The sequence below is a fragment of the Vigna unguiculata genome, chromosome 1 (assembly GCF_037176805.1).
Source record: "Vigna unguiculata cultivar grain cowpea cultivar isolate G323 ecotype 2 chromosome 1, ASM3717680v1, whole genome shotgun sequence".
NCBI lineage: Eukaryota > Viridiplantae > Streptophyta > Magnoliopsida > Fabales > Fabaceae > Vigna > Vigna unguiculata.
The window spans coordinates 33,167,577-33,179,786 of NC_140792.1; the positions used below are offsets into that span (position 1 = coordinate 33,167,577).

A 12,210-nucleotide genomic window follows, 5' to 3' on the forward strand; every position below is an offset into this window, starting at 1 on the left:
AATATTTGTTGGTTGATTTTTTTAAATTTTTTTTAATTATCAAGGGAATTCGAGATTTACCATGAAAAAAAAATTTCAATTATCAAGCAAATCCAAGAATTTGAGATGATAATAATGAGATAATAATAAGGATTGGTGTATGAACAAATTTTAAAACAAAGGTAGGTTAGAAAGAATAAAAGTCCAAAAGTATCAAGAATATGTAGAAAATATGTGATTCAATTGAAACATGCGATAGTTAGAAAGTTAGGATTCACATGAAGTTAGGATTAACAACCCATTAATCTTATTATTCTCGATGCTTCATCCAAAAGACATACCTCTCATATTCTTTTCTCTTATTTATTCAGGCTCTCTTCTCTCTCCTCTTATTCTTTTCTATTATCTGGGGTTATTTACTTTGTAAAGAGTATTTTCTTGCTAATTTTGAGATCCTTAAAAAAATCCGAAAAATTCCTATAATATTCTGGAAGACTTGCGTAACACACCGCGAATAAGTCTTTAAGGACAATAAATCTACATGCCTCCGAAAAGTGCTTTTTAGTTCATGATTTGTCAACTTTCACAACTAGATATAATTCAAAACTAAAATGAATTCCAAGGTAAGGCACAAGAAAGTATGTTGTAAACATTTAACAGAGTATATTGTACACTACAAAAATGCACCAGTCAGCACTATAGTTCGAGGACTAGCTAGTTTCTGTTCAATAAATATATTTGTATTCCAAACCAAACGGTCAAAACTCTGCTCAAATGCAGCGGCTAATAATATGAGAGGTTCTCCATCATCATCTTGCTCGGTATCAGATAACATCGTCCCCTTGTCATGCTGGTAACAAGACCCATGAAAGGAATTTTAGAGAATTGCATAACAATATTTTCAAATGAATTCTATGAATATTTATGAGAACTATAGGCTGTAAAAATTTGGAACTGTCCTCGAATAAATAGGCTTCTCAAACAGTGGTTCTGACAAGCAGAGAGGACTACTGTTGATATATGCCTTCAATCATATCATTCCCAAAACCCTTGTATGTTTTGTCTTGCCTGGAAATTCCGTATAGTATCAAGTCCTTACAAAACTACGTCAAATGGCAATGCTGCAAAGAATGACAGCATTAAAAACAGACTACACTAGTAGGAGAAATCAGCAAAAGCAACCCAGATAATGTCTTCATGTAAAGTAACATGGTTAGGCATTCTTGTCAACACTCATCCAGTTGTTGTGAGGTTAGTTTCCCAGTAAGAAAACGTTGAAAATAAAACAAAATAAATGTTCTTAATCAAAAAACAAAGAAAAGGAAAACGAGACCATACTTTTCGTATACTTTATGCCAGCTCGGGTCCAGATGGCAATGCCTCATAACCATCATGGTGCTGCTTACTGTTATCTCTTTCAACAGGGATGCACTTGAGGATAGCAGCTATAGGAATGCTAACTGCTCCGATTAACACACTCAGTACCCAGAATTGCCAGTTTAGGGGCACGGTGCTGGCAAAAGTTCCAAGGAATTCAACTATCACCACTTGAAATGCCACAGTGGCGAAAATTATCGACAAAAATATCCAGCTGTCGAACATGCCTCTGAATACGTTTATCTTTTCAATATCTCTGCTGTTTATCTCATTGAACACCTGAAAATAGAGAGAAAGGAAAAAAAAAGCTAAATAAAGGCGAAACAATTTATCATGCCACTTCTTTTGACAGGTATTATGAACTTTTGTTTTAGCATCCATGTTCGGAATTTCCCATTTTGGAGTCTATAAAGTATAACCAACAATTCGGACATGATGCGTGCAGAGAGTACCTGGCAAAATACAAAGGTATTGAATATCAGAGTGTTGAGAACTTCTGTTGCATCCGAACCACTAATTCCGAGGAGCCTCTTCCCGTCAAAATTTAGAATCGCAAGGATAATTAATTGGTATATACTTTGACCAACGATATTCCTCCACATAGGTTTGGTAATGAAGTTTGCTCCCCTTGCAACAGGGGGTCTTTTCAAAAGTCCATCGTTAGGAGGTTCAGTAGCTAGGGCTAATGCACCAAGAGTGTCCATGATCAAGTTCACCCAAAGCAACTGAACAGCTGTGAGTGGAGCAGATCCTGAAAGAAGGAAGACTATCACCGATGTTGCGTGAAAAAGAAGAAACAGAATATCTAAGTCAAAATAAACTCCATTAACCAACAAACCTGTGATACATGCAGAAAAGAAATTGATTACCAGAGCAACAACATTAACTGTCAATTGAAACTGCACAAATTTTTGAATGTTTATGTATACTGAACGTCCCCATTTGACAACATTCACAATAGTCGTGAAGTTATCATCCAGGATAATGACATCAGCATTTTCTTTTGCAACCTACAAAAGTTATTAATTAACAAGGACAAAAAATGTTATGAGGAATCAATTGCAGCAAAGAGTCATCAATATAAAAAGGGAAAAAGATAACTCCACGTATGGCATACAATTCTAGGGAAGGATAGATAAGATAGCAAAGAAAAAAATAAAGAAACGGTACGTAAACTATGTAACTGGAATAGAATTTAACAAATGGAGAATTGTACAAAACTAAGACAGCGCTTAACTGCCACATAGTAAACAAGAGATACAAACCTCAGTTCCTGCTATGCCCATTGCAAGTCCAATGTCCGCCTCACGCAGTGCTGGAGCATCATTAGTTCCATCACCAGTAACGGCAACAACCTCACCAAACATACTCCTCAGATTGTTTACCAACTTATATTTGTCGAGCGGTAAGGATCGTGCCATCACCTGATATCATAGAAAGCACAAAAGAAAAGTCAAGCATCTCAAGAGAAGATACAAATCACCAATCCTATCCCCTTTCCCTGTCCTCAAGAACTTAATCACAGAATTTGTGATGAGAAAAGAACCTGGATCCTAGGTATGGTGTCCTTCATTTCCTCGGAAGACAGGTCACGAAACTTTGGACCTTCTATGGCTACACCACCCTCAGTAAGTATACCGCATTCTTTGGCTATAGCTTCTGCTGTATGTATGTTATCACCAGTAACCATTCGGATAGTTATTCCAGCAGCTTTACAAGTTTGAACAGCTTCCTTAACTCCAGGGCGTACAGGATCCTTGATTCCTACTAATGCTATTAGTGTATAGCCACTATCAGGAATGTTGGCTTCCCCATGCATTTCGTCTATATCTTTGAAGGCCAAACAAAGAGTTCTCAAAGCTTCAGATGCAAAATCATTTATAATACTGAAGACTTTATTTGCCTGGTCTTCGGGAAGATCAACAACTTCCCCATTGCAATCAATAATTTTGTTACACATCTTTAATATTATTTCTGATGCACCTTTGCAGAATGCTCGAACCCCTCCATCAGGAAGACCCACAAGCACAGACATTTTCTTTCGGACTGAATTGAATGGCTCAACTTTGAGTATCTTGTACATTTTACGCTGGGCATAGGCATCAAAATCAGCACCTAAAAGGCAGCCAAATTCCAATAATGCCGATTCTGTTGGAGTCCCCAATATTGTGTCCTTTCCATCTTTATCCTTAACTACTTCAGCAGAAGTATTTTGAAATATAGCCTGTAAAAGGATGTTTTGAACTCCTTCAGGTGTACATGTTTTCAGTTCGTGTGCACTCTCGTTACCTGTTATCTGCGTTGATTTTTCGCATATCCATGTTTTAGTAACCACCATTCGGTTAGTGGTCAATGTCCCTGTCTTATCTGTGCAAATGCAACTAGCTGAACCCATAGTCTCACAAGCGGAAAGATGTCTTACAAGTGCCTTGTCATTCATTAATTTTTTCATTGCAAAAGCAAGACTGAGTGTCACAGCCAGTGGCAATCCTTCAGGAACCGCAACAACTATTATGGTTACAGCAATAGCAAAGAAGTCCAGTAACTTCAGTGCATCAGCCATAGACCAGCTGGCAATCTCACCATTATGTGCTTTTTCAACCAGAAACCTTATGATAAGTACCAAAAATGTCAGAATGGCAAATGTCAAACCAATTTTACCGATAATAGTAGCGACTCCATTTAACTTAACCTGCAACGGGGTCTCATCCTCTCCTCCCTCGTTAATAGTCTCCATCAATTTTCCCCATTCAGTCCTCATGCCAACAGTTGTAACTAACATCTTCCCCTGACCATCCTGCACTTTTGTTCCTGAGAGAAGAAACGGTTTTTCTTCATTTACACTAACTGGTTCGCTCTCACCTGACAAACTCGATTCATCAATAAGCAAAAAGTATCCTGATATAAAAAGTCCATCTGCCGGAACTTGATCTCCAGTTGACAAATGAACAACATCACCAACTACTATATCATAAATTGAGATCTTCTGCCTTTTCCCATCCCTAGTGACCTGAACAAATATCTTTTTCTTCTCTTTGTCCAAATCCCTGAACTGCAGGTATTGCTTGTAATCACTGACAGCAGTAACAGTGACTACTAAGAATATACTGAGTATGATACCCACACCATCATACGTTCCCTTTGGCCACCCTTCAGTGGCTATCCCTACACCTAAAGAAACTACAGCACAAGCAATGAGAATGATCAAAGTTAAGTCCTGCAGTGCATCCCACACAAACATCAGGAACGATCTAGAAGGTTTTTCAGTAAAACGATTGAATCCATAAATCTGTTGTCGGCTATTTATACTCTCTTCGCTGACACCTCCATCCACAGAAACTGACAGTTTCCTTGCGATGGCTTCAACTCCACCAATATTATTTAAGATCTTGTTATCGTGGCCACGAACAATAGAAGCAATCTCCTCCGGATGAATACAAAAGCCAGCCTCTCTCACCTCACTCGATAGCTTGTATTCAACTCGATTACCAGCTGCAACAGAAAACCAGTTTAGCTTAGAAAACTCATAAAGAGAAAGTGATCAGTCTTAAAGCAGAGTTAAGAACTTTGACTATTGAAATTGGAGCACCATACCATCGATAAATTGTAATGCTGCCTTTTGAACATAGAGAGCAATTCGAATTTTTTCCTGGTAAGCCAAATATGGTGTATTAAAATTGGTAAATGCGAATTCACAATATAAAAAAAAAAAAATTGTAGCGATATCGTCATATCTTATCACATGAAAGATATTTCGTTAAATGAATGCTGAAATAAAATTTTGACAAAGTTTAAGAAGAATTTTTTCAACAAGCCTCGGTTAAAATGTAAGAGCAAATATGTCAATTTTTCTCATCTAGTCATGACTGTTTCCGGAACGAGTTAGTCAGCCAGTAAAAGGATGATTAATCATAATACAGAGTGATCATTGCTATATTTTTTGTCTGAAGGAATGGAGGGGAAATTCCTTTATTAATGTGTCAACATGTAAACGAATAATGAAATGAAAGACATTTTCATTTTTCTTTTATCGTCATATGGAACTCGAGTTCAACTGTGATGTAACTCGGAGAATGTTTTAAATCTCGAGCCTCGTTATTTTCTCTTAAACATACCCTTATCTGTCAATCACTCAGAAAAATGTTGTTTCAACCGAACTGCAGTGCAGCAGAATTTAAATTCCCTAAATCATGTGTTTCATTTAAGCTATCTCACACAGCTTATAGCCAAGATTATCAAAAGTTGCTATTGCACATTTACACAGCAGTGCAAATATCTTGATTTTCAGGATCATTTACAGAAAAGTAAATTGCATGATTTTCTTAATATAAAAGACGAGAGAAATAAAATGGTTATCAGAGGAAGTTGTGAAAGGAAGTCTCAGGTTAAAAAATTTGTAGTGTTCATCATGATAAGAAATTATCTTCCCACATAATAAAATATGTATCAAAGTTACAAGGGGTGTATATTCTTCAACCTTTGTCTTTTAATTTATAACTTCCTAACTCCTAAAAACGTTTTCCGTAAAGACACAAACTGTTACTAACTGTATCACTTAATTTTGTGAAGAAAATATTGAATAAACCGGAATACAATATTTGATTGATTGAAAAAAATCATATTAAACACTTCGTTAACTGTTAATCAATGAGAAGGACCAAGTAAACCATGTTTTTCCTCTAGTCTGAAAACCCTTAGAGGAAATATTTAGTTTCATGAACTCGCATCAGCCATCGTTGACATGAATACAGCAGCAGAAATTTCGGCGACAGTTTACATTTGCAAGCAAATTGAATTCAAAGGTGGTTTACATTTCCGTTGCTGTGCCTTTGTTGAAAAGGAACAGTCCAACAGACGCGTCTAAAGCGCGTTTGAAGTCATTCTCAACTCAAAAAATATCAAGTCAAGAGTGCTTACGTGATCGTGCAGCACGATACACGCACTGAGATCATTTTTTTCCCCAACTTGGAAGTGTGTAGATTGGATTGTTTCCACTTGGAAAAGAAATTATAGGATGAAATGTAGGTCATGATATTTGAGAGGAAAGAATGGCGGTAGAAGACCGTGAGAAAAAAAAAAACATATTAGGCACATAATCGGATAATTTTTTTCTGATTTTATTATAATAAAATAATAAATTATTACAAAAACAATAAACAAAATTATCTCATTTTTAATTTAAATTATTTCATTTTATACTTTATTATTATTAATATTTATATCATATTTCACTTCTTTACAGTCATTATTAGACCAAACATGTCATCAAACACAGGACACGAGTGTCATTTTCATAGGTTGTGCAACATACATATCAACTGCCTTTTTATTTTATTTCCCCCGTTTGTTTGTCTCATTGTCGATGGCGGTTGATGTCTATCCATTTCAAATTACTAATTAATGTTTTGGTCAGCGACTTGGCTCATCTGCTCTTGGCTACGAAATTTCCAGGAAGTTTCCACATTCCCGGGTTGCATAAATAAATTTAAATATTAAACTAATTCGCTAGGATAAATAAATTTATAATATGCTTTCGTACCGAAGGTCAATTACGTACATACCAAATACTTTCTAAGATACTTGCTTGACATTTCACACTTCTCTCTTACACAAACGCAATAAATAAATAAACAAATAAATATATATATATATATATATATATATATATATATATATATATATATATTTGTGTTTGTGTGAGAGAAAGAAGTATATATATGAAAAAAAAAAACATTTATTTTCCACAGCGTAAAGAGCTAATGTACCAACAATATAATAAAAAAAATATTAAAGTTACAACCTAGATATCATAAAAAAGTCAAACCTTGAATTTGTAAAAGTCAAAACTAATAAATTATCAAAATTGAAAAATTGATACATATTCCTCATAAAAAAGTTCTTCTACATACTTTTCCAGTGTAGATGACAGTAACTTGTGTTTGAAATACAAGGCTTAAGTATAGACCTTTTAAGTTTGCTTTGACCTTGTTGAAATCTATATTGTTTATTTCACAATAAGGCCAGAGACTTACATTTTTTAATAGTCCAAACGGACCACAAGTTACATGCCAACAAACAAGGAAACATAAACGAGAAGAAAAGCCAGAAGAGCCACAAATTTTAATAAAAACATGTACACCCTTCACATGGAGTATTTGAAAAAACTAGTTGATAAATTAATTGAGAGCTGATAAGCTTAAAGCTTTAAAAAATATGAACCGAAAGTTGAAAATTTACAAGCTACATAGTATAATATGAAACACTGGGTTAAATATATTTTGAGGAAAGAAAGAATTATTACAATGTTATTTATTTATTTACTCACTCTATTTATACTTTTAATTGCAATATTTAATATGTTTGACATTGTAAGTATTATTTTCTATTAATTGTTTTTTTTATTTCAACTAGTATATATTTACTCTTTGTTCGTAAAATTATATCTTAGACTCTGCATACTTCATAACTAATCAACATTAGGGATTTGAAGGAATGTATGGCAAATTTAAGTGAATTGAAAGATTGCATGTTTCACTAAAATAATATATTAAATAACACAGGTAAAAAAAACAACTAAACCAAATAGTCTAATAGTAAAAACAACCGATGATAGTATACTAATTAAAATGCAAAGAAATAGAAATGAACTTAGATTTTATCCAAAATGTAACAAAAACATAAAAAAAAAAAATCTAATCAACTTCTAGCTATAAAATATGTAGAATTTATTGGGACTAATTTCTTCACAAACTAGGAAATAAAAGAATTAAACATGTTTTATACATAAATTAATTTATAAAAGTTCTCTTCTTTCCTAGAAGAGTTTATGAAGAAAATGCTTATATGAGCAAACTGCTTCGTAGCTACTTCTTAAAAATAACAAAAAAATGAAATTAATTATAAAATAAAATTAAGTTATTTACAAGTTAAATTTAAATATTTTAAAGAAACTATATTAAAGAATTTTTATAATATTTATAAACTAATCTTAATTTTACAGATCAGTTAAATTTGTTTTCTAAGAGTTTGTCTTATATAAATAAGGTTCGATAAGTTAATAAATCAAACTAATATGTAGAGACTTTTAATTGGTTGAACACACTCAAACCGCTATAGCTGATAGCAGCCCACTACCTAAAGGAAAGAAATCATAATTCTGATTCACTAGGATGAAACCTAAACAGTGAAAGAAAGAGGGTTAGCATCTTGTGGGATGGAGAAACTCGTGGCATTACTAAAAAATATAGTGTTAGAAAGGAAACTATATATGAGGATGAATATTCAAAACTAATGACAGATAGAGGAAGAATGTTGGCCATGCGTGCACCCAAAAGCCACAAGGTAAGCGTAGATCCTTGCGTTAAAAACGTGTTGATCTAATCTCTCCATGTAAACCGGCCAAGATAGCTAAACTTATAATTTTCAGACTGGTTACCTTTCCTAATCTCACTCCTAACTTTAAAAATAATAATTTAATGTATAACAAATAGATTCAATGGAAACTTCAAATCCCGCATGATAGATTGGCATTGGCAGTTTTCAACATGAAAGTAACATTTGCCGTCCATCCAATGTAAAGTACGAGCACCAACTTTATTTTCTTTTTGTTGTTTGTGGGTCGTCATGACAACCACTATCATGACAGAAGATAACACCACAAATGGCCTCACATTATATAAAAAGCTCTTTTCATCACTTTGTACACGAAAAATGTTTTGAAAAGGTTTTAGTTGAAAATTAAAAACACTTGTACTAAGTATTAGTTCTAATTTTATCTAAAAAAATAAAAGTTACGTTTGACATTACTATTCTCAAATAATTACCATAAAACACCAACTTTTTTTAATAAAATATTATTATTTAAATAAAATATTAATAAAATATTATTATTTAAATAAAATATTAATTTATATAAGTGTCAGTATTGATATCCGGTATGGTTGACAAATCAAGAACTAACATGCTCAATCTTTTTAAAGTGACAAACACGTTTAATAGGACTGTGTAGCCCCCACCCCAAAATAATATATATCATTTGGTTTGTTTTATTAGCTGAAAAGAGAGAGAGAAAATTAATTTATCAAAACAAAAATTTTTGATTTTATATTATTAAAATTTCAAAAGTTTTCCTCGTTGTTTACTTTCTTCTTTAACCAACCGAGGAGAAATAAGAGAAGAGGCTAACAAGTTCTCAAATAAAAAACTAATCCTAAATTAATATTATTTTCATTTTCTTGTTAATTTTTAGTTTATAAAAACTTATTAAAATAGTGCGTATCCAAATTTCCATTTTAAGAAACCAAAAATAAATAAACTCTACCACCACCAGTAATAAATCTCCATTTTAAGGTTTACATGATGATATCATAAACCGATGTTCCTATTTACTTTACTTTTCTTTAAAACTTGTTTCTAGTGAGTTTTAGATATCTAAGTCGTATTGAATACTTTGATAAAATGAAATCAAGTAAAAATATATAGATATTATGAATTATGTAAGTATTATATAAATAGAGAAGCAAAAAATTAACTAGAACCATTAAATATTCTAAAAAGGTAGACATTAAAAAATAAGTGTTCCCACGCGGTACAGACACTAACGTCACAAAAGAGTGTTCACATGTCACCAAAATGGAAAAGTAAAACTTGTTAAATGAAATCAGAATTCTTTTTAAAAGAAAAGTATTGTTCGTATTTATATCTTTCAACGTTTAAAACAGTATTAATTATTGTTTTGTTTCATTAGCTTGTAGTTACTGTAATTTATATTCATTTTGAAAGTAAAAATAAAAAGTAACATGTAGTTATTATTGTAAATATAAAAAGATTAAATGAAAAAAATTAATTATTAAGATAAAAAAATTAAATAAAATTTAGAAAACAACAAACATTTAAAAAACTGTTTTCAAAATATGTTTCTTTCTTTTGTGAAACTCAAATAAACAGTTAATATAATTTGTGTGAGCAAACAAAGTTAGGAATCTGGTAATAATCCTACAGAAAAACTATAAAACAATAGGGAAATATTTAATATATGCTTACATTTTTTAACTAATCTCATTTTTCTCAATTTTCTTTTACATTAATTATTATGTTACTTCTACATTTTTGTGGTATATTTCTCGTATTATCATCTTGATTACACTTCAAAACATTTTCTTTAGACTTAAATATAACGTAAATATGAATTTCTTAAAATTAAAAAAATAATACTTAGATTAGAAAAAAAGTAATACTCACTTCTATTTAAGATTTCATATTTGTGACATTGACGTTAAAATACTTATCCAGGGTTTTCTTTTTTCTAATCTGCAGTATTGCTAAATGTGCTTTTGGTAATAAAGTTTTAGTGTCTTTAGTTGAACTTTTTAGCATTGGGACGTAAGTTTCAAACCAATTGCTAAATATCGATCTGCATTTACAGCTTATTTCACACCTAAATCGAATCGACACATACCTTCATTTAATCAAAAATTAAATTTCAAGACGAAATAAAAATCTGGCCACCTCATTTCTTATCTCCATTTTATCCACGCATACGAACCCACCTGTAAACATCGTTTTAATATTCCCTCCATCACTTTTTTACAGTTCTCTCAGCAACAAGAACTCGGAGAGCATGTGCATGCCAACGTTCTCACAGAAGCAAGAAATTAACAAGCAACAATGATAATTGAAGTAATTAAAGTCTTCTTAACCTCTCGTAATTAATTAATTAAAGTTCTCCGATTCTCTCTGGACTACTTCCAGTTTATTTTTCTCTCAATTCAGATCCATTCACAAAAGCTATTCTATACAGTTTTAGAGCGAATAAAACCGGTTAAACATTGAAAATCAACGTCATAAAGAGAAATTCAACGTATTATAACATCTTATCTGACCTACAATTTTAGACAAAAATTAATCTAAAACATGTTCTGCTTTTCTGTTTTAGTTTCAAATCAATATTCAGAGAATCGTGAATCATAGATTCGTTGCAGCTTTTGTACTTTAATTTGCGTGTTCATTTATATAATTTGGAAGTTTGTACGATCGATTCCGAGGCAGTTACGATAAGGATAAGCACAGAAACAGAGAGAGAGAGTAACGATAACAGTAATAAGGAAAGAGATGAGGAAAGCGGAAGAAAAACCTTGATTCCCTGCCTAATCTGTTGAGCTTCGTCGCGCTTGTCGAGATCGGCGACCATGCGGAAGCGGCGGCGGCGGTTTTTGACGAGAGTAACGGCGGATCTCCATCGTCGGAGAGCCTCGACGGAGGGATTCTTGTGTTGGAGCTCGAAATCCTTGAGGAGAGTCCTCTCCATTGGTTGGAACGAAAATCAGAGGAAAAAGAAGAAAAGGTTTTTCAAAGAGGCCAGCGAGAAAAGAGGCGAGGGAAGTCTCGCGGGTCGTGTGGAGCAGTAGTGGAATAGGAACAATAAGAACACATAAATGAGCAATAGCGACCAAGGCCAAGGACACTGTACGGTAGTTTTGCTCACCACTACTCCTAATATATATATAATAGACACAAACTATTTATTAATTTTATATATAAACTTTCCCTAGAGTCAGTCTTCAAAATCAATTCTAAAGTCTTCTGTATAATAGTTACAGTAAAGCTAAAAATATAACTAAATTGGATTATATTCTTATACGTAACATGTACCTACTAATCTACTTTCATAAACAATTCACAACAGAATCACCCCATCGTGGAACAAACCATCTTCTACTTATTTATGAAAAACGAAGGACAAAGAACTAGACTTCTGGTAAAGAAAACCATATATAGCCAATTTAATTATAGACTATTATCGATTCATACGTTATGCGTAGAACTTGGTTGAAATAATCAAGTCTACTTTAGGCG

General features: G+C 32.8%; 1 protein-coding gene across 2 annotated transcripts; it reads right to left on the reverse strand.

Annotated features, from left to right (window-relative positions):
• Positions 1 to 603: 603 nt before the first annotated feature.
• Positions 604 to 11,832, reverse strand: LOC114173005 (calcium-transporting ATPase 4, plasma membrane-type-like). 2 transcript variants are annotated; one of them, XM_028057191.2, is made up of 8 exons: positions 11,489 to 11,832; positions 4,951 to 5,005; positions 2,903 to 4,848; positions 2,622 to 2,780; positions 2,195 to 2,366; positions 1,809 to 2,107; positions 1,318 to 1,635; positions 604 to 1,100 (listed from the first exon to the last, which is right to left on the reverse strand). In XM_028057191.2, exons 1-7 carry the CDS (start codon positions 11,660 to 11,662, stop codon positions 1,330 to 1,332), a joined length of 3,111 nt encoding a protein of 1,036 aa, XP_027912992.2. In that variant the 5' UTR covers positions 11,663 to 11,832; the 3' UTR covers positions 604 to 1,100; positions 1,318 to 1,329. The 2 variants fall into 2 exon arrangements, with proteins under 2 accessions (XP_027912992.2, XP_027913001.2); XM_028057200.2 differs by lacking the exons at positions 4,951 to 5,005; positions 11,489 to 11,832 and having other exon boundaries at positions 604 to 829; positions 2,903 to 4,852.
• Between the last annotated feature and the right edge of the window lie 378 nt (positions 11,833 to 12,210).